The 23507-nt window shown below is 34.8% G+C and overlaps 2 protein-coding genes across 17 annotated transcripts in view; one reads left to right on the top strand and one right to left on the bottom strand.

Moving 5' to 3' along the window:
* LOC126870863 (lutropin-choriogonadotropic hormone receptor) overlaps nucleotides 1–6197 on the top strand; it is a 37744-nt gene extending 31547 nt beyond the window's left edge. For 8 of the 11 annotated variants that reach the window (XM_050628952.1, XM_050628954.1, XM_050628960.1 and 5 more), the window contains 4 exons: nucleotides 287–579; nucleotides 1937–2116; nucleotides 2205–2399; nucleotides 2586–6197. In XM_050628952.1, coding sequence (XP_050484909.1) covers nucleotides 287–579; nucleotides 1937–2116; nucleotides 2205–2399; nucleotides 2586–3982 — 2065 coding nt within the window. In that variant the 3' untranslated portion in view covers nucleotides 3983–6197. The remainder of the gene's footprint in view (nucleotides 1–286; nucleotides 580–1936; nucleotides 2117–2204; nucleotides 2400–2585) is intronic. The other 3 variants (XR_007691457.1, XR_007691456.1, XM_050628953.1) reach the window with 3 other exon arrangements.
* On the bottom strand, nucleotides 4986–23477 carry LOC126870870 (stromal interaction molecule homolog). 6 transcript variants are annotated; one of them, XR_007691462.1, is made up of 12 exons: nucleotides 23252–23470; nucleotides 21632–21771; nucleotides 21443–21562; nucleotides 21250–21362; nucleotides 21054–21169; nucleotides 20804–20973; nucleotides 20588–20731; nucleotides 20342–20509; nucleotides 19985–20249; nucleotides 19703–19777; nucleotides 6964–14257; nucleotides 4986–6220 (listed from the first exon to the last, which is right to left on the bottom strand). XR_007691462.1 is itself a non-coding variant. In XM_050628974.1 (11 exons), exons 1-11 carry the CDS (start codon nucleotides 23457–23459, stop codon nucleotides 13725–13727), a joined length of 2052 nt encoding a protein of 683 aa, XP_050484931.1. In that variant the 5' UTR covers nucleotides 23460–23477; the 3' UTR covers nucleotides 6292–13724. The 6 variants fall into 6 exon arrangements, 4 of the variants coding, with proteins under 4 accessions (XP_050484931.1, XP_050484933.1, XP_050484934.1 ...); XR_007691463.1 differs by lacking the exons at nucleotides 4986–6220; nucleotides 6964–14257 and adding exons at nucleotides 14842–15098; nucleotides 15753–18677; XM_050628974.1 differs by lacking the exon at nucleotides 4986–6220 and having other exon boundaries at nucleotides 6292–14257; nucleotides 23252–23477.
* Between the last annotated feature and the right edge of the window lie 30 nt (nucleotides 23478–23507).

The following is a 23507-nucleotide window of genomic DNA, read 5'->3' as shown; positions in this document are numbered from 1 at the left end:
TTACTTTAAAAACCATGACTGTATTCTATCTTCTATATACAATTCTATGTATAATTATATAGAGTAAATAGTAATCGAAGAACAGAGTAAAAATTTTGTTAAATTTATCCTTTCTTTCGTGATTTATTATATGAAAAAGAAAATTAAACTAAACGTAGGAAATTTCAAGTAAAAGCAGGGTCTTTAATTTTCTATAATTTTATTCTTTTTTAACACATTTCCTTAGTAGTATTTATTGGCTTGTTATTACACGTTATACATTTATTTTGTATTTTTTAAATTTCAGAAATCTCGGGAATAACGTATTTCCAGCACTGCCAACATTGGGACTGTCAGGTCTGTTACATCTTAAGACGTTCAACAACCCAGCATTAAGAGAATTCCCGGCTCCCGAAAGGTTTCCACGTGTGCAAACGATGGTACTGTCGTACGCTTATCACTGTTGCTCGTTCTTGTCGGTCGAAGTGGAGGATCCGGTGACCAAGTCCTCCGTTCAAGAGTCGATCCTGTTCCCAACTGACAACGATTTTGATATGATCCTCTGGAACTCGAGCTTTACCGATATCTGGCCACAGCTTAGTAAGTAGCTCAATCGACTGATTCCCCGGTTGAGATCCTTCGAGCTTTCATAGTCTGGATCCTTCAAGTTGATACTGTTCGACATTTCCTTTTGTTCTATATTTATCATTATTCTTTCAAGAAATCCTTTTATCTTTCTATCGACATTTCAATCTTTTTTTAAGATATTCGACAGAAAAATTATAAATACAAATCTATATAAATAGATTATATTTACCGTTCTTTTTTAAAACTTATATAAGTTTATAATTGAATTAAAAATCTATTTTTTCCTATTTTCTAGTTCCTTCTTGCCCCTTTTTGTCATCTCTGTATTTTTTATCACGGTTGCAATCTGTGTATTTTTGCACCTTCAAATATAAACACATATAAATATGTTTGAACTGCATCAATTGAAGATTCCTTTGATTATTTTACTCATTGCCACTAATCATCTTATCATGACACCTCTCACAACAGTATCAAAATACTTCACTAACAGATGAAGAAAGTAACAAGTTTTCGGAGATCGCTACCGTATTAGAACATTGTAACGGAAATGATGAAGATATCTACATCAATCTTGTAGTAATAAATGAATCGTAACAGCGAAACAATTCTATCCTGTTAAAAACTTAGCTTGTTACATTTTAGTTTATGAGTCGACCGACACTGAAATGCTGCAAAGCGCAAGCCGCATAAATTCATTTACGTTGTTTAAGACTGTTTCAGTGAAAATTCAAGCTGTACAAGTTTTGAGAACATTCCCAACAATCCACATGCGAACACCGTTTTTCCACATGGATAAACAAATTTCGACATTCGAGAATTAAACACTTCAAAGATAGAAATAAAGTATTCCACTTGAAACAAATTACATGATGTTTCGACTATCATCTATGGCGAATCTAAAATTCATTTTACAATTAACAAGGTTAAAATTGATGGACAAATTTTCCATTTTTCTGTGCTTCCTCTTTTTAACTCTTTGATATCAATCTTTCTATTGCTCAGAAATATTAATAAGAAACATAAATAATTATTATGTAATAAACTTTCCACCTATAATTAACTGCTATTAATACAGCGTATTTCTTTGTACATATTATTAACATTTTGTTTCAATGAACGTAAGAATATCTTGTAAAGCTCAAAAACATATACTCAAGCGAAACTACAATATACTCTATTTTAAATTCGCCATTAATTGAAGGTTCTCAGAGAATCGTTAAAAAAGGCATAAGTTCACGACAACACACATTCTGCTACGCGAGAAATCATCCAAATATCTCTCTTCGATCATCGATTCGTTCAAATCAAATAAAAAAAAAAAATGAAAAAAACGACTTTGCAGCACTGAAGTGATGACGTGTTCTAGATAACATGACCGACAAATTTGGCTCGCAAATAAATGAACTTTGGGCTAACTTTGGTTCAGATTTTACGTACCCTGGTAACCTGCCCTCATACGTTGAGGATTATTTTGAAGAGCAGAACAGCCGAGCTACCCAACCAGCTCGAACACTGCCTTCTCACGTACAGTGCCTACCTCAACCTGGTAATTCTATCACAAGCTCCTTTTCAGACATTCGAGAACTTTTTAATCACAGTATTACAAAAAGTCTGAAATATTTCGCGATTTACAGGTCCTTTTCTACCCTGCCAGGATCTCTTCGACTGGTGGACTCTACGTTGTGGTGTATGGGTAGTATTTCTGCTCGCCATGCTTGGGAATGGAACTGTAGCGTTCGTGTTAATATTCTCCAGGAGCAAGATGGATGTCCCACGATTTCTCGTTTGCAACCTTGCAGCAGCAGACCTTTTTATGGGCATTTATCTAGGTTCGATTAAAAAAAAAATACTGTAAAGAATGTAAAAATATCGTTCTATGACGTAAAATCATTTTCTACTTAAGATCACTGTGTATAGTATCTCTTCACTACGCCATCTGTGTAGCTTATTATTTCTACGCTATCTTCTTTTTCAATTCAAATTTATAGTTTCAAATATATATGTTACAATTTTAGGTCTTTTGGCGGTGGTGGACGCTTCTACCCTAGGAGAATTCCGGATGTATGCCATACCATGGCAAACTTCCGCTGGATGCCAGTTAGCCGGCTTTCTAGGTGTTTTCAGTTCTGAGTTAAGCGTGTATACGTTAGCAGTTATTACTCTAGAAAGGCACTACGCCATAATACATGCCATGCACCTGAACAAGAGACTTTCTCTCAAACACGCTGGTTATGTAATGATTGCTGGCTGGGGTTTTGCTCTGTCGATGGCAAGTTTACCCCTAGTCGGTGTATCAGATTACAGAAAGTTCGCTATATGCTTACCATTCGAGACCAATGGAAACGCGGCGTTGGCGTACGTGACCTTTCTCATGCTGATCAATGGCGTTGCGTTTCTCATATTAATGGGATGCTATCTGAAGATGTATTGCGCGATCAGAGGCTCCCAAGCGTGGAACTCAAATGATTCTCGAATTGCTAAGCGGATGGCTCTGCTGGTGTTCACCGACTTCGTCTGCTGGGCCCCCATAGCGTTCTTCTCGCTGACTGCCACGTTTGGGTTGCAGCTGGTGTCGCTCGAACATGCGAAAATATTCGCCGTGTTCGTACTGCCATTAAACTCCTGTTGTAACCCGTTTTTATACGCCATCTTGACCAAACAGTTCAAGAAAGATTGCGTACTTATTTGCAAGGCGATCGAGGAGTCCAGGGTGACCAGGGGGATCGGCAGATGCCGGCATAGCTCCAACTTCAGTAACAGGCAGACCCCTGTAAATACGAATAGCCTGGTAGATAGGTCGTCGCGAGAGAATCAGGCACCGTGCGCCTGTAATTCAAGATTACTTGAAACTAGCCAGTGTTCTGGCTATCGACGATGGGGCACCAGGATACTGTGGCCATGTGCCAGGGACACCAGGCCTAGACACGCACGTAGCGACCAGTACGCTTATCAAATCGCGGAGATCCAACAGAAGCAACATAAACGAGCCTCGTCGGTGTCCTCCAGTGAAAATTTCTCTTCGTCTAGATCGGATTCCTGGAGACAAACTCATCATTGCGGTATTCCATTGAGGTTATTGGATCCTAAACGAAGAGCTTCTTCGTGGTTGATCACCAGGAAACCGTCGCAAGAATCGAACCTCAGTTCCTCCAGGAACGATTCCTCCGGTTCTGCTACTACTGCCAGCACCAGCACCTGGAGAATTTCAAGGTCTAGTGCATCTTTAGAGATTAATGCGAGGAACACGCCTAGGCCAACTAGGTCAAAGCCACGACTTACCCGTCAGCTGGCCATCCAGGAGCCTGAACCACCCGGATCACCAAGCAGATTAGCCGTCAGGCTCCTCGCCACCATACCCTCCGCGGCAGAAACCAGTGACCAGCAAGATGACGACAATACGCCGCAAAATTGAACGATCTTGCACACACTTCAGTTTGTTAGAGATTATAGTCGGTTGTAATAGAGTAAAGACATGGGTCATGTTGCTCCCGAACGGTTTCAGTATTAAGTGTTCTCTAAGAGGTATGTGAGGAAGGAGAGAATCACTCCGTACATTGACGATTCTCGTTGTTGCATGTTTGAGGTGATTTGAGCGAAGAAAAAATTGACAATTTAGTAGATTCTTCTTTCAACGTTTGTGATTAAATACGGTGTTTGTAATATACGTATATATATAATATTGTTTAAAAATATTACGTCTTTATTTTTTGTTTTCTTCTGGATTGTTTCTTTGGTAAGGAGTCTTTTATATTGAAAGATCTGCAAGACGTTGAAAGAGGAAGAATATAACTATACTTTTATTCTCTTTATACAATTATTTATGCTAATTTCAGTAGAAGAGCGAACGATGTCGTAGATCGTTTGGACTAGTGGAAGAAACAGGATCAATCTACCTTTATTGACCGTCCGTTACACGTGCACGTAGGCAATTGCACCAAGTGCAACCGGTGAATACAATAGTCATATTCGTTAAATACTGCCAAGGATTTTTAACATGTTGACTGTCAAAGGAATTTTATACTTTTTACGAACATTGCATAAAATGATATTTCGTTTATACCAATATAAAAAGAAAGTAAAGATACAACAGCAGAGAATTTGCTATAATATTTTTCATATGTAATATTTATTTCTATGTATAAGTGTAATCTGAAAATTTATCACGTATTATAAAGTTTCACCAAAAAAAATTTCCAAGACAGGCAACGTGTTTATTTAATAGTATAACATACTAATTTAATTTGACAGAAGAATTCAAACATATGGAGAAACGTGTCAATTTCATTGGGTTTTCTACCATAAGAAGAGTTGTAACTTCAAATCCATGACGATGAACTCAACGTTCTACTATAGTTTTCAATTAAAATTAGAGCGTTGAACTATTTATTGATAACTTAAAAATAGGGCACACAGTATTCTTTCTTCTTCTCTTTTTTCTTTTTTTTTTTTTTGTGGAAAATTATTCGACTCAATAGGAACTCGAATGCTTCTTTATTCGTTGTTCAAAAGAAAATCTGTTTATCGCGAAATCAGTATTTCAAATCCATTGTTCGATTGTTAATAAGTATGCTTGTGTTTTCATAAGACTGATGGTTTATACAATTTGTCCTATAATTCTGGATTTCTAGTTGAAAATCTGAACACGTAATACGATTTCTAATCAAGTATCATGATACCAGTGACGAAATATCTAACGATTAATTTATTTGTTAATATCCAAGTTGGTCGATAAATTCTCAAATAAGTTGGATTACATTGAAATTTGAATGTACTCAATGAATAAATCCTTTTTATGTAAAAACATCTTTGTAGGGCAGGAAAATTGATCTTAGCCTGAGTCATGTAGCAGTATACAATTATTTGAGAATTTATAGACTAACTTGAAGCCAATGTATCCATTGCTGTGATCGTTAATCACAAAGATGAACGACCATAGATTTGTGCAGTTATAGTTAGTTGATCGTTAGGTCACAGTTAGACCATTCTAGCCTAAAGACTATTATAAGATCGTTACGGCGTGTGCAGATGTTTATACATGGTTTTAAATTAATGACAAAGATATTCGCTAGTATTAGTTACCGGACTTAATTGTTGATGAGTGTGTTATTTCGTTCTTCGCGCAATTGTTTCCATGTTTAATGCCGTTTGAGACCTTCAGATTGTATTTCTTGCCTTTTTGGGAGGATATTCTATAGTTACATCCAGTTTTATCAAATAGGCAGTACCTTTTAGACTTTTAATAAAACTTAGGAAAGAGAGAATAGAAATCAATAAAGAAATTATAAAATAATCTTATATATATTGTATTATACATTATATATAAAATAATTATTCGTAAGAAAAAAAAACAACACACTTGATCACTGCAACCTGATAAAACTATTTGGACTATAGACTTTAACATATTGTTTCAGAGAAAAACTAGAATTTACATCTGAAAATCTTGAACTGTATAAACTGTATGAACCTAAGCCACAGAAGGCTACAAATTCTAATTTGCTGCAACCATGTCTAATTTTGTCGGCAGTCAACATTGGTGTAAAACCGATGGAAAACATGTTTTGCGTGTGTGTCCGGTCCAAACTATTTAATAACGTTTTTCTAATAAAATAGCGCATTACGACCAACTGAGTTGTTGCATTGTGTTACCCTGGAAAAAGAGAGAGAGAGGGATAGAGAGAAGATTCAATAAGACTAAAAAAAGAAAAGAAGAAACAGAAATTAGCTGGGAGCTTCAGGCTTTTATGAAATTTCTTTATTTTTGATCAATTTCTCTATCACGTTACAAGGAAGACCTATCTCGCCATTAAAACAGGCGAACAATATAATAGTAACATAGTAGGAATAATTTACATGTTTATGTAAAATAAATCCAAGTTCGAATAGCCCGCGCTTCCCGCGCCGGCGCGTAAATACCTCGCCAGCTGGAAACATGTGACTTTAAGTCGAATTATTGTTAAATCGAATTATTGTCATACTTTATGGTACAAGGATAAAAATGAAACGTCACATCAATTAATATCCTAAATATTAACCTTTAATGAACATTTAATTATTGCTTTATAACGGCAAATTAGCTTGGTATACATTTCAGGTACTTTATTTAAATATTGAAAACGTTAAAATATGTGTTCTAATGGGATCTTTTAATATGTAAAAAGTAGTTACTTCTCAGAATTATATTTTATAAATATTTTAAAATCCATTAGGACCAAGAAGTGTTTGATTTATAAAATTACGAAGAAGCAGATCAAGAATTCTAAAGCAGTTGCAGGTCATTCCCTTTCGAAAGATTATGTCATTGAAGACAGGATATAGAGGCTAAGCATAATGTACAGTTCGAGTCTCATATTTTCAACTGGTAGTATATGTAACTTATGAAGTAACGCGTACCTTTGAACTATACACGTATTCTTCCTTTTCGCATCTCTTGCATTCTATCGTTCACTCTTCGTCTCTACCAATAATTAGTAAACTGGAGTCAGATTTCAGTATCAAGCGATATAACATATAACAAGATATACACAATCTTAAAAACTGTCCTTTATAAACATCACTCGTAATTATAAAATACATTTTGATCTGAAGTGTCCTAAGAAATTCTACGCACTGTGACGACCTTTTAACGGGTCCATTAAGTACCAGCATTTGTATGTGTTATGTTGCTTGAAACCTCCGTTTTCCCTAGAGTTTTGACAACGACTTCGTCACGTTTCATTACGCTTGTTTCAAAATTCTTCCTCGTTTTCTTTCTCTTTCTAAATTCGATCGTTCCAGAATTTATATGTTTTTTTGAATAATTTCGACTCTTATACCACGATGAGAAGCTCCTTAACTTTTTTACAACTTCTATCGCCATAATTCGGTGCTAATGACAAATGTAACGTCTCAAACGATTCGTTTGATATCAAGAATATTAAACACAGGAAAAGGGGACAAACGAAATTAATTATTACGGAACACCAGGGGAACAGATAACATAACGTTCCTGAGAAACTTATATCAAATTATTTTTTAAACGCTCGCTTTCCGACATATTGTTGCTGGGCTATCATATGAGGTAAGAAAGATTGCAGATTACCACTTGTATCATAGTACACACGCATACCACGTACGTCAGAAGAATTGACGAAAAATCGAAGAGAGAAAAACAGCCAGACTCTACCACTCAAGCTAACAATAAGTCAGTGTATACAACATAGTTTTATTTTCAACTATAAAGTACACATATTCACAGTACTTCGCTTTTAAGAATCTTCTAAGATATTCTCATCGTTTTAATCGCTACTATCTTTCCAACAAGTTATTACGAATTCTCAACAGCTATTAATTATTTGTAGGAATGGTTAACGTTATATTACGTTCGCTTAAGAACTACATAGAACAGTCCGAAGAGAACGAGAAGACTATTGAAAGGGGCACATATGATACATAGAATATTCACAACCTGGCAAACCATCTTAAAGCTGGTACTTAATGGGTCGATCACGAAGTAACACGTTAAAACGAAGCTGACACATTTTATTCTCACAGAAATTGTTAGTGATCGATGATGTATCTGCATAATTCTCGACGACTCTGCGTTCGTCCGGGTCTCTTGGAACGGAAACGTTGGAAGGAGAAGCCAACGAACTTAGTCGTATTACATCTTTCTATTATCATTCTATAAATTCATGCGAATAAATCGTTCTACGATCGCGTAAATCGTGCTCGATATTGCAACAGACGAGAAGAGAATCACGCCTTACAAGGACGGTACACGATTTTTCGGACGGCCTGTGATTTCTTTTCCCAGTCGAGAAAGGTTCCCAGGTTTCACGCAGGGAATACAATTTATAGTTTGCACGAGAAGAACGTCGCAAAGAGCTAGTTAAAATTGACCTTTGCTTTTATTCCGTATGTCAACTCTTACGATAAATCATACAACCATAAAGATGTCACGCGGTTTGATCAACGACTTAAATCGTGGGAGTGAGCTTCTTTCTTCTTTCTTGTTTCTTTTCATTTGGAGAACATAGCATCCCCGACAAAGGGAAACATGATTTATACATCAGATATTAACAATATTTCTTTTTCAGTTCTGCTGGGGAACACGAGTGTCACACGTGTTACATATTGCTATTGCAAGATTTTCTCACTTATTAATTCATTGCAGTCTTAAGTTTTTAATCGAACGTAATGCATCGTATACCTATAGGAAAATTGATTTCATTCGAAGATGAAACCTTTTCGCGGAACAATCGGATACAAGCTAAAGAAGAAAGATATTTTTGAAAAAACTTTTCTGCTGTAGAAGACTGCAGATGAATCAACGGATACACACTTTCTCAAATTTAACGCTACGTTTACCTAGCAGTTTCGTTATCTACATCTTTAAATATCGAAAAAGTGTGCCCTGAATAGAGTTTGGACCATTTACTCTCAAGCATTTTAACAACGATACTACTGTAATGATAAAGTTGGCAGATTTGTATAATTGGTAAACAGTGTGTTACGATAAAATTGATACAATTATACGGCTGTATTTTTACATATACGGAAGCCCTCGCAAGCTGTGATATCTCGTTCGAGATAAAAGTTTGTTTAAATACTTAACTACGACAATCTTCCCTGATGCTACTATTCTATAATACTATGATTGAGCCTAGAAGAACGTTCCAACTATCGATGCTTGCAACTATACCTCTTCTTATTTTTCACGTAACGCTACATAACGTTAATCGAACTTGGTCCATTGAACGTCAGATCGCTTCGCCTATTGCTCTCTTATAATACGTCCCTAAGTAACTCGTCCAGAGGGTCGCGCGATGTCTGTTCAAACGTGTGTATCTCTACAGATAGAGAGATGCCCCCGAAAAACACACTCGTGATCGTACTCATAATTAGTACGTTGTCGTGATCAGAAAAAGAAACTGAGACTAACCCTGAGATACAAATGTGTCAGTTTGCCAGTTAGGAGAGGAGCGAAGTAAGCGTCATCTGGAACAATAAGCTGGCAAGAGGAATGCGCGTCGCGTGAAAGGGAAAAGGAATAAGGGCGAAACAAAAGGAAGATTTTCCAGGATACACGTAGAAAAACCGCAAAATAGCGAACGAAATCCACTGCTCTTGAGTCAGGGTAAAGATGCACAACAAAATAAATATTAAAAACATCGGGTAGCACAAGAGAGAAGATCAAGCGAAAGTGGTCGATTAATCGTGCAGGCATTTTGGAAGAACAAGTGAAACAAAAAGGACAATAAGCGTTTGTTCAAACTCTCCGTGGTCTAGGTTCTCTCGAATTTTCATCTTCCTCAATTTCTAGACGTTGGCGTATTTCAATGACCTTCAAATTGTTAAGCTTCCAAGTTTTCAGCTTCTCGAACCTCCTAACTCTCGAATTTTCCGATTTCACGTGCCAATTACGAACGTAACTTTTGCTAATTAGAATTCGAGTCGAGCGCATCATTAAATTTCCAAGATAGAATTCCTCTTCGATTATGGAGAAACCGGCGCACGGAAAGTTAATCGACGCGAGGGCGATGACACTTATCAAAATTGTCTGTAACAGTAGCTTCGCATATTCATGTGATAATGGTCGATTTAATACTCGAGTTTAAATCTTATCGCACTATCCTTCTTTACATGGTATAAGTTTCAGAGAGTTCCAGCCTCACCGCTTTTAAGCTTCTACGTTTATATGTACACGGACATACTTGTGTGTGCATGTGTGTGTGTGTACATAATGTATATACGTACATATACAGTGTATATACATAAAATGAGAAAAATATGATAAGAAAGGAAGAAACCACTTCGTCCTGTATTGTATGTTCGTTGCCACGCGCGACAACTGTAGAGAATTATGCGTAATACGAGGAAGCGATAATAAGTTAATTCTACAGTCTGACCAAAAACAGTCAGTCACTTAAGGTCACTTTCTTAATTATAAATCATCGTACCCTTTCCTCCTTGCTAAACCTCTATCTCGATAATTTTTCAACGCTGTTACAAAGGGAGCTAGATAGTGCTTTCCATTCCGTACTAATAATATTCTAAGCTTTCAGATTTCTAGATAATCCGTGTAATAGCGTTCTCCACTATTATAATGATGAACGTAAATTTAGCGATGAACGAAATTCTAAAGTATATGAAACAATAGAGATTATTCGATGGCCTTGAACGACTAATTGATTTCAGGCAGACCATAATCGTTTAAACATTAGAAGGTGTCGCAATATTATGAACGAGTCGTTTGAAAAAAGAAGAAGAAAAGAAGAATAAACGGCGCACAAATTGAATAAAAAACGCGACGATAAAACGTCACGATTTATGTACTCTTTTATGATTCATGGAAGACTGCAAATAATTTGAACTAGAAATTCTCTATATGGTACAAGGCAAGCACAAAAGTCGGTTTTTACGCTAGTTCCCTTCCTCTCTCTCCTTTGAGATTCGTGAGCTTTATTCGTAGTGTTAAACCTAGTAATACTTGCAAACATTATCGTGTAAAGTCACGTATAGGAAGAAAAACAGAGACGTCTTAATGATTATTGCTTTTCAGCGATATTCTATTTACAAATCTTCATGAACCTCGAAGGATGAGTGTCCTAAATCTCTTTATGATTATTTGTTATTATGTCATTCCACAAGTATGAATTTTATCAAACAAGGAACTAATATTATGGTTGACTGCGGTTAGGTGAACAATTTTACTTCTAAAAAATGAGAATTACCCAAAATTCACATACTTTGGAAAATACTTGAAATCTGATCAACTGCAAATCCTCTTTCAATTGTTATTTGTGTTTTTATTGTGTTTATTTGTATTTAATTGTGTTCTTAAGAAGATAATATTAAAAACGCTACCTCACTCGTGGGATGACTTAATAGTTAAAGATATTTTAGGTATTCTCTTATCTTATTATCGCCTATTTCAGAACAGAGCTCTGCTCCTTACAGATATACAAAATTCAACAATGGAATCTGATATTCGTGCTATTTAACCGAACGCGATTAAATGGAAGATATCGTCATTAAATTTCGCAAGTTTTTCAAGAAATGAAGACACATTCGGATAAAGAAGGATATAATAACTCAGCGTAATACGAAGAAAGATAGAGGACAATTGTAATTTGCAAAAAGCAAAGCAAAGATAAAAAATGATAAAGTGTGTGAGATCGCGATATTTAAGTGTATATTAAGAAATCAAATAGGAAGGCGAAGAGGAAGAATTTGTGCTGGACCTGTACTGAAGGGGCCAAAAAAACAATGAATACGAAAAATAAAAGGGAGAAAAGACAAAAGAAAACAGAAAGAAGATTTACATTTAACGACTACCACTAGTTCATCGATTGAAAAAGAAACAAAAAAAGAAAGGAACGAAAGCTTCAGTACGCTAGAATTTCGTGTTTTTGCGCAAGAGAAACAAGTCACGATGGATCTAGGAATGAGCGATCGCTTTTCTTTTTCTTTAAATAAAAATCTATGTTGGAATTATAATACCGGACTCGTGAATTATAGTCAAGAAATGAAGAACTTGTTAAAGCAGATACGACAGAAACTTCTTTCTTAGTAGATTTCGCTTAATGATTACTTAGGCCGAGTATCGTCATGGAGAAACATCGGAGGAACATACATTTTTATAAATTGTAATCGATTATGAAATCATTCTAGAACTTCATTCATTGTTTTACTGGCGTTCGAAATAATTTTAAGAATGAAAATGCACGAAAGAATAGGAATGGACCAAGTAAAATATTTCCACTGCTTCAAAGAAGAGGTCAATACGTTGTTAGAGATTGTAAAATATCGTGTTCATTGTAGCTGTTCAAAGATCAATTTTCACTATCATAACTTACTACAAAACTTAATCCAAAGACAATTTATATTTATTATAAATATTTAAAATTGAGATTCTTTTATTTCAGAGAGACTAATCGAAAAGTGAACAGCTGCTGGATACTATTCAGTGGAGTACAAAGGCGAAATTAAAGGAACGTTCCAGCGAAAAAGAAGCTCAATTTAAATTACAATGAATGAGACAGAGAGCTGTCGGTATACAATTCTACCTGAAATTGAAAAGGAGGTACACGGGTATAGAGAAAAGATCGCCCATCCCTGAGCCAAAATATTGTCGTGATTAAAGAATTTCGCGAGGTTAAAAATCTAGCTGTCTAAATTGGACGTCGCTTGATGATGTCTGGTTGCGAACAGAACGAAGATTTGGCAGAACAGGAGACACAGCAGGGCACCAAAAACATTCTACACGACAGTAGCAGAGCGGAACATCGCTTCTAACTCTTAGAATTATCTATCTCTCCATCGTTGGCCGTTAGGTATGTTTTTCTCGTTTTCTTAGACTTACTTAACTAACGCTTCTTTAAACCGTGACACTACTATTATTGTATAATTAATCAGACACTGGCATAATCAATTTCGTTATGCGTCAAGCTCATACTGTACAATTCCTTAACAAAATCCCTTCCTTATGCTTGTATCATACATTAATGTACAGATTGCAAAGAGGCAGCTACGTTTCTCAAAATCTAATAAGATTTGAACGTTCGTAGCTGCGTTTGTTTGCGATATTTATACTACAAGGAGCTTCGACACCAATTACATACAGTACCTAGAAACTACCGAAACTGGATTGACTAAGTAACTAACCCCTAAGTCGTATTTGAATGCTCTTCCATCGAGAGTTTACTGAAGAGTAAGTACCATTTCCATAATTCATACGATACTTTCTAATTTCCCCTGTTTTTCTACGTGCCTTCTGCAATACAGCAATACACGATGGAAGCTCTCAAACTCGTACAATCAATTTCAATAGCATTGGGCTTGTATAGAAGCGAGATTAAATGCCAACGTCCGATTTGATGCAGACCAAAGGGTCAACGAAGGGAAGTCATCGATGTTCCGCCAAACTATACCTGTCCCTCTATTTGCGTGTACAGATAATGTGTGTCTGTATGTACGTATACGTATATGTACCGGCTGTATCTAATCGCTAATTAATGATCAACCGGTTCGCGGAGACAAGTCGTTTTCATCATGTTTTAAGTGCACGTTGCGGCTCGTAATGACACAATTAATCGATCGCAGGTGAGTTAGCGTTAAGTAAGAACGTTACAACACAGATATATAGTGTATGTTATGTTGACTAGCGGGCTTCATAACGTGACCTTGGTCTTGTTCCTCCTGAACGTGAACAGCATCTTCCGGCGTCGTTTTTTCGACTCGTCGTTGTCCGTGGTCGAGTTCGAGTCCGTCGATAACGTTTCGTCGTCCACCGTTGACTGTTGTTGCGGCTCCTTCAGCGCTTTCCTGCTACTGCTCGATATGCTCGTCGTTGTCGTGGAGTTGATGCTGGTGGTACTCGCGGTCGTCGCGAACGTTGGACCAATTTTTTGCTGCCCTGATCGATCTTGGCTCGACGAATCCAACGAATTCTCTGAATAAGACGATTTCGACAGGAATGGTGAGGTAGTCTTGTTCTCGACGGCGACAGGCATGCTCGTGTCTTGACTGTGGGAACGCATGATGTTGGACTTCTCTTTGCTGGATGCTCTGACGGGCTCGACGGGCCCATCGCCGACGGTGAAATGTACAACGTTACTCTCTGGTGGTGTATCCTTCCCGGTTTCACTGCTGGACGAGTCTGGAGGAACCGACGACTCCTTCCACATTAGGCTGTCTAGTGTACCTGTAGATTAAGATTGAACTTTGTTATGCTTTGTATGTATCTGCGGTGGCTTTTCATTTTATGATAGCCTTTTATTTCTGCAAGGGATTTTAGTACGAGTGATTGATACATTAGAATCACAGATTCTTGAAGATTATAAAAATTTGTTTGAAAATATGTAAGGTTTTAGGAATCTATTTGCTCGGTATTGGAATTGAGTTCATCAAAGTTGATGGAGAATGGATGGGCTAACCTGAAAGTGCATTTGAATCTTTAGTAAAACTGATTGGAAATTGGAATAGAACTAATTGTTATATGTATGAATAGATTAACGTTAATGTAGGTCAGGAACCAAAGAAACTGAGATTTTCTTGGAAAAATGTATTCCAATATCAGTTTCTTTGGTGCCTGTGGGATATTGATTTACTGATACCATTGGTATTGAAGATGAAGATATATTGAAATAACTATAGATACTATTTTTATTCGGCCAATTGTAATTTTCATGCACTAATTAGTTAGAACTGCTTTCGACAAACAGTGTCAGAGGTCAGTTCCATGCAGAATCCAGTTTGTGGAAGGAAGAAGAGAAACAAACAACACAATGGATGATACTCTTTTATATTCCACAGTAAATAATATAAATTTTGTCGCGATGCTTTACTGTCTCGCAAACATTAGTAGAATAACGAAGAAATCGTTATTTAAAAAGCGCAATGCATGAAAATTCACGATCTATGCGATAAAATTTATGTTTGTTCCTAAGAAGACTCTTCAAATTCGTGTCACATCAATTCTGAGAAAACTTTACATGCTCCTCAGATGCCATACTTTACCAGAGAACGCAGCTTGGTCCCTTGTTCTAGCGAAAACAAAACACACAAAATCCTTCATAAATTTTTTTTTACAGACAATCAAACATTTTATGAGTTTCTTGTTGAAAATTCTATTTTCATAGTGTTCCATATAAAAACGACGAAGTCAGAAGAATACAATAAATAGAGAAAAACGTCAATTCTTTATTGCTTCAACTGGGAAAGATATCTTTGTGTTCCTGTTTAAAGAAAATATTCTCTAATGACTTCTCTAGACTCAGTTATTTTAACAGCAATAATTCATAAATCTCATTGGTACATTTTTGGCGCATTTCAATAGGTATGTATAGCATTTAAGACTTACAAACTACTAAGGAGTTAACATACTAAAGCGTCTAACTTGAAACTTCGGTTTGCAGGTAACAAAGACAATCATATACAGACTGTTGTACAGATTGCAGTACAGCGTATCATTGTGCCAAATATGTAATTTTAATTCAAGTGAGTCACTCGTGAGTCGTACAATGTTAACTAGATTATTTGAAAGACAAAATAGACAAAAATAGAAAGACAAGATAGGAACTTGAAACATTCATAGAAACACGGCAAAATTTATACGAGTCCAGGAACGGATCATTTAATTTCAGGAACTAGCGTAGTTAACGTCGCTCGGCAAGAAGATTGAAATTAAAATTACATACTCGGTTAAGTAATTGGTCATCTTGAAACGTCTCATCGCAACTTAGATCATACAAACGAGGCTTGTACACGTCGGTTTCTCGCAAGTTGCTTGATTTATTAATTACGACCTTTGAATCGCACACAATAAAATGTCGAGAAGGAGACATAACGTATGCATTGCAACAATCAGACAAACAATGTACAGATCCTCCGCTTCTCGTCTCTTAATGTACAATAATGCACACGTTTGCCTATGTGCATTATATGCGGATACATATACGTATATAGCTCAATGCCGTTGATATGCTCGAGTTTATAATAGAAGGAAGAAAAGAGCCGTTTCGATTGTCACGTCTTTCGCATGAAATCAAACCGATTCGAGAATATATTTATTACGCGTCGTGGTGTAAATACGTGTATTGTACCTACGAGTTAAGTCCTCGGACGTATATAATCGCATCTAATTTTAATTGATTCTAATCTTAACCATGACGCGGATCTCCCAGGAAATAAAATTTATTTCTTGGCATCATATTAGGAACCAGGAATCCTCGATCATTCGAGCTTTTCCTAGTCCCTAGCCGCAGCCAAAGGTTTCCACGCTTAAGGCCACACTACTCCCACCAATTGATATAACACGATGATCTCTGCGTTTATTCTTCAACTATTTACCTCTTTAATCTCTAAAGAGGTTCCAAGACACCAATACTAGTAACATACGCCCAAACAATTATCCAACTCTTAAAAAATACACTGTAACATACAATTACGCAATTACCCAAAATTTTAGAGAATGTTTACTCCAAGATTTCGGATAATTGATTGCTTAATCATTAAGCGTGCTCCACAAAAAGATCTGAGGACTTATAGGTACTACAGTTTCAGGTATAATTATAGTTCAGAAGTTGATGGAAGTTCATTTTTTGCTACAAGAAATATCTGTATAACGGACAGTCGAGTATCAAGAAAACAATTTTGCTCTTTCTTAGATCTTAAAGAGCTGAACAGAAACGAGAAATCAGACGAAGGAAGTAGCGACGCCACCTCGTGGTAAAGTGATCTTGAACGACCGAAATCTTCCGCTCGGATTATAGTACAGCATAGATATGATGTATTTAATCGCCGGTTATAGCTTCAGCTAGCGAGCGATAATCGCGACGGGGAAAAAATTTGAAATTGCACACGACACGTAAGAAAATGGCACTTCCAGCGATGTAAACACGATCGTCGAATTCAGATAGGATGTTGTGCTAGCTTCTAATTCGAACTATTAATACGAAGATTGTTGTGCAACGCATTACTGCGGGACCTGGCAAAATTGAAACGTGCTCTTGGCGAAATAAGAAAACGCATCGACGATCGGTCGATTCTCATGAAATAACCGGGAAATCGTAAATGAAAAATTTCTACTTTGGTTTAACGTTTTAATAGGATTAAGCGATATATTATATTTTCGTATAGTAATATAATAGGTGATCGATCATCGAAACTTATTAAATAAAGTGATAATTAGATAGTTATCACGCTTGGCACTTGGTCGTCTTCGATATATTGCTACTAGATACGAAGGAACGAACTAGAAGGCTTATTATACTTGATGGAGCTTGGATCGTTGGACTGCGGATATGTACACACGTATAGGAAATTTAAAGCTGCGAGAATATACAGAACATATGGAAATATACATAACATATATTTGGAATACTCGTTATGATATTTAGTAGGTGATTAGAATTTAAATGAGACATTCGATACGACTTGTTAATTTTGTTCATAAATACATTCCCAGTCCAACGATCGTATGCCTTGGATAGACGAAGAATCGAAGTCGTAGTTGCGACACAAATTAACCTTTGCAAAATGACCATTAAGCGAATTAATCATTGCTGTCATTGAGTAGATGTTCCCTAGTTTTTCAAGGAAGAAACTTACATATTACACAGAATAGCGTCTCAAGAAACGTATAAAATTCTTTCCTGAATTTTTTCAAAGTAAATTAATATTTATTTTCTGACCTCTTCGATTTTCTTCATGGCTCAGATTTTCATTTCCTTTATACTTAAATAAAAATTTCTTACGAGAAAAGAAAAAACTAAAAAATTTGTATTTTGTATGTGGAAGAAAAATGACATTATTCGTAAAAATATCACATGCTTCTGATGTTTTCACATACACATCTTTGTAAAGATTCTGGCCTTGTTCGTTCATTCGACACATCATGAAAATTTTTGTACAAAAATATGTCATGTTCTTTCATCAAATTGTTATCCTAACGTTTCATAATCTGTACGAGCAGGTAGTTGTAAAAAAACAACTCCATATAATTGTACTGACAATACACTGTTCTTTGAATTATACTATAATATAATGTGTGTATGTGAGAATATGTGAGTGTATGTTCGCGTGTGTGTGCGCGTGTGTGTGTCTGTAAACTTACGCGTTAACAATAAGTTAAGAAACTTGTCATTGTTTAAATAATTAACACGCCGTTATAACTTGACAAATCTCGATTAGGAAAGGGGAACATTCCAATTTTCAATCCTCCCTTTTCCTGCACACAAATCCTTTCATTAAAAATTTTTACCAGATTTCACTGAAAGATCTGCTGATGCTCTTTTAACGCTACTTGCATTGTCACATGTCAGAGATAATCAAATTTCGTTCGTAAGCATTTTTTTGGTACAATGTACTTTTAATTACGAACATATTATTTATGTCACACATTACTTGATAAAATATATAAATAAATAATTTTTTACATTGATATGTAACTACTCGATAAATAACAATAACAATTTTTTCAACAACTATGACTTTTTTAAACTTTAAGTAAGTTTCTATACAATGTGCAGGATCAATAATATACATAAAAACGGGTTAGAAAGATTTGATTATGTTGCTTCTTTAATCTTTTTTGGAACCATTAAGTATAGTTTCTTCCACCCCTAGAATCAAATGATAACACAACATAAACAAACAATAACCTAAGAGAAACAAAGAATATCAAGAAATATTGTATCTTATCACAAGAAGAGCAGCTAAAATTGTTAATTCAATAATTCAAACATATAAAAATATATATACACTTTCTTTGTACTTTCTTTGAACAAAGTTTTATAAAATCGGGAATTAGTTTGAAAAAAGCACAAAAAATGATATAAGCAATAATAAACAATTTGAGCAAATTTTTCAACAAAAACAACGAGACAACAACATTTATAGCATGATTTAAACAACACTTTATGTAAAAGACACAAGACAATAACGTAATCAAACTTCACAATGTACAAAAATATATTTAAAAGAAAATGACCATAAAAAAAGTCGCTAATGTTTTTAATGTTTTAATGTAAAGCTTTTTTTAAACATAAATCTTTTATAAGATTTTTGTATTCTTCAAATATTTTCTAACATTTGTAGAAACATGACATTAGAACATCTTCGTAATGTGTGACATTAGCCATCTGCTTTCCTAGAACCAGTAACATCTTTCATAGAAATCATAGATGCATACGTTCGTATTTACGATTTGCAAAAACTACTTTTTTGTATCAAAATGAATCTTAAGGCATCGCGTGAATTTTTTAAATTTATATTTTAGTAAAAATTTGATTTCAAAATCTTTGATAAGAAATTCTTACGAAGAATAACTTATCCGTAATTTCATTACAAACTTCTTAAACAGTTAGCAAAGTACATATTGTAATTTAGTTTTCACGAGTACCTACGCTGGAAACCCGAAGGTTTGATTAAGAGAAATTAATGTCACAAAAAGAACCCAAACTACTACTATTAGGACGATAAAAAAGTTAGTAAATTATTGATCTCGAAAATATATCTACGTGCGTAAAAAGAGAGAATAGAAGATATTTAGATATTGTAAGTATCATATCAAAGTTACAATAGTATTTACAAATTGAGCATTGTTACTATCAATCTAAATGCTCGTGGAAGTCCGTTTCCAGCTTACCTGCGGCACCACATGTTGAAGGCGAGTAAACTGAACTTGCTTCGTCGTCTAAGTCATCTTGGCTACTGAGTCGACCTGTAAACATGAATCGCACGCATGATAAATTATTCGCGTTAATTTATTGTATCCAAATTTTTAAAACTGAAACTTTATACGAATATCAATCATCAATTAAACCAAGATTCACAAATAAAATACAAAAATCATTTTTAAATTATTAAATATTTAAAAGGTCTAAGCACTAATCACTAAACAATTTTGTATCGTCATAAACGTAAATACCTCTGAGTCCAAGACCTCGACCGTTAGGAGTTCCTCTGTATAGAACAGTTTCTAAATAACTTAGACCATTATTATTTATTATATTAAAGCCACATAGCAGCTCAATTTGCTTCCAACGATGTACTCTTTCTTGCAATTCTACGGTGACTTCGTTTAGAGCAGTTCTTGCCTCAACTATACTTTTGTCAACTTCATCAATCGATTTTCCATGAGTTGAAACAAACGCTCCTACTAAACTCGATCGTTTTTTTCGCAGTTTCTCGCACTAGAAATAACATTACGTACAATTAAATAATAAATAATGAAATTGTAATGATATACAAAAGTAATTTAATTGAGAAAAAATGTATCACTTACTGCTTCTCGTGCTTGTTGCAACTGTTTCTCTGCAGATATCTTTTTCTTGGTATATGCTTTATTTTCAATTTCGTGAGTTAATTGTAACCAATGTTGCAATCCAGAAGGAGGAGACCAACATCTGTCTTCGAGTTCGCCCTCTGCACGTTGCAATTCAACTTTTAACATCTGTAAAGTCCAAATTAATTACACTTTGAAGGAACCTAATCCTTAAATTTTAAATGTAAAAATTTATGGAATATTTACTTCGATTTCTGCCTTTAATTGAGAAACTTCGAGATCGGAGTAAGAAGCGTGCAATCCTACACTTTCGTCTTGTAAACGTTTCTCTAAGTTTTGTTTCTCAGTAGTTACACTTTCTTGTTCCATTCGTGCCCTCTCCAATTCTTTCTGTAAATCGTAAAACATAACATTAACGAAGATTTAATGCGTTACTAAGACTTTAAGAAAAGTAAAACATACTTGCAAGTCCTCCAATGCCAATTCTGCTTTATGTAAACTCTCCATATCCTTCATCATTCTGTGGAGATGTTTCTTTGAGTCTTGCCTCTGCCGATATGCATACCAACATCCTATACACACTCCGAAAAACAATGTTATTAATACCGTATCTTTGATGCCATGTCCAGTATCTATAACAAGATATTAAATAATTATGGTAAACCAGTCAAAAAATTTTTAACAGAAAAATGATCTTTTAATAATTGTTTACCCTTTGGTGGCCCAAAAAGAACTACATCCATAGCTTTTAAGGCAATTTTTTGTTTATGAATGGGATCCTTGATGCCTAACACATTACTTAGGTATTGCATATTGTTCACAGCCAATCTATACATAAAGTAATAAATATTTTGCTATTAAAACAATTGTTACAGTATCAAGATGATGTACTGTTTAAAGAAAGTGACCTTGGAAGTGTAGCACCAGTTACACGGTGTTGTATAAAAGTAGGAACATATTGTGGAAGATCTACACTAGAAGCTAACCATTCTGATGTTTGTTCTATAGTCCAATTATGAACCTATAAAGAAATTATTAATATAGTAAGATATCAAAAAAAATAAAAGTTATTTAAAGAAACAATTATATTTTAGACAATACCTCTGACCTTAGCCAGGCTTCCCAAAGTTCTCGAACACTAATATGCATATCATCATTATGATGGAAAGCCCTCTGTCTCCTTTCATACCCAGCTTCATATTGTAACTCTTCTCTTAAAAACTAAAAGAAATACAAATTGTTTTTTATATCTCATAATGTAGAAGGAATTATAAGTAAAAATTTATTTACATCATCTGACTCTGTAAGATCCACATTTCCATTGGCATCATCGTCTAGTTGACTGTGGAGTGATTTGATAGCTTCTAAACCTAGTCGATCATGAGAAGCCAGTGTAAGACAAGCTAGGTCATCGTTACAAGTATCGGAACCTGTAATAAATTAAACAGCCTACGTTTGATTGTATGTGTTTATGATTACATGTAGTTTGTTTACAAGTGCCTTTTTTCTTTAGGGCTATGATTATCCTGTTAACCACGTGTAAGAAGCTTTTTGTCCAATTATTATTAATGTAGAAATGTCAATTAGAAAGAAGTATCTTGTTAATAGACATAGAATAAGTTTACAATAACAGTTCGTTACTATTGAGTCAAGACTAATCTTTGAATGATTAGATCATTTGTGAAATTTATCATCTGCAATGTGAGCTTTTATCATAAACACATTTGTATCTCTTTTACAACAAAATCATCAAATTAAAGAAGAAGGCCTATTTTTTTAAGTAAGCTTTGTAAATGTAAATATCTTTAAATAAAATGATATAGCAGACAAAACTTATTTTCTTTTTTTTTTTCTAAAATTAAATATTAGTCATGCATATACATGCTGCCTATTTACACATACATACAAAAGATTAAAACAAAATATTAATGAAACAAAACAATAAATAATGGTATAAACTAATGGTTTAATTTCAAAGCAATTTGGAGTATCTTATAACTAATCATTAATTAACCCTCCAATTATCATAGCTCAGATTATAATGCAATATGAGAAATTTTTAATTTCTATCTTCATTAATAAACAATAACAGAAGAAAAAGAAGAACAAACATATTTCTCAAAAATATATTTTGAAATACATGTAAAAATTACTTTTGATTTCATAATAAAAAAATGGACATGATAATACAAATAGCAGTATATTACATCAGTATATAATTTCAAATACATATAAAAACTCAAATATCAGAAAAATATTACTAAACACTACATGGACCATATATAAAATGTAAACTGTACACATAATTCTTCTTGACATTATAAAGACAAGACTATGCAAGAAAGCAATTATACAACTAACAATATTATGACTGAACATATTAAAATAAATATTAAACTTGTCACCAGAATACAACAGGAACTATAAGCTGTCAATGCATTTACAGTGGCTCATAAAATATCTTGTAGCTTCTATATATATTTTCAGATTTATTTCAAACTTTAGCAGTATAATTATGATAGTCTGACCACATTGCTAATGAAATCTTTAAGTGTTTCAGTATAATAGCACATCTAATATATTCATAAAAAAATTTTTACAAATATTTGAATACTTTTGTGAGCTACTATAAGTTACAGAATAAATGAAGGATATTTTTCATGGGCTATGCATATTGGAGGGTTCAGACAACAAGAAAAAAACAGATAGCGGATTTTTATGGACGTAATTAAAGAAATAAAAGTTAATAGGGATTTATATTACCCGTTAAAAATTATAACGAATATTTCACTCTAGATATATCATACATTTTTGTGTATTACACACATTATGTGCATTTTTACATTTTCAAGTTTTTCATGAATGTATAAAAATCCGCAGTCTAGTTTAAATAATAGAAATAAAACTTACCAGCTTCGTGAGCAACGGCTTGCGCTAATCCATCGGTAAGTGTCGCGGAGAATGCCGTAACTTTGGAATGTGAACTTCCAGTTGAACCAGATTGAAAGTTCGAGCTCGTGTCGAGTGCCCCGCCGCTGGCATCTACCGTGTTCCAACACCAATACGACAAATGCAGTCCAAACAGTACAATCACATTGGTTATCACGGATGATCGCATTTTAAGGTTAGATACACCTTGTCACTGACACCTCGCGCCACCCTTGCG

Source organism: Bombus huntii, chromosome 11, assembly GCF_024542735.1.
Source record: "Bombus huntii isolate Logan2020A chromosome 11, iyBomHunt1.1, whole genome shotgun sequence".
In the NCBI taxonomy this organism is placed as follows: Eukaryota; Metazoa; Arthropoda; class Insecta; order Hymenoptera; family Apidae; genus Bombus; species Bombus huntii.
This window is presented reverse-complemented; position numbering and strand designations above follow the sequence as displayed.

Excerpts from the sequence above, each read along its gene's own strand:
- LOC126870870 (XM_050628974.1), bottom strand. The coding sequence starts at position 23,459 with ATGCGATCATCCGTGATAACCAATGTGATTGTACTGTTTGGACTGCAT. Across the intron at positions 21,563-21,631 it reads ATCTTACAGAGTCAGATGAT|TTTTTAAGAGAAGAGTTACA; the intron begins GTAAATAAATTT and ends TATTTCTTTTAG. Across the intron at positions 20,510-20,587 it reads AATTAAAGGCAGAAATCGAA|ATGTTAAAAGTTGAATTGCA; the intron begins GTAAATATTCCA and ends TGGACTTTACAG.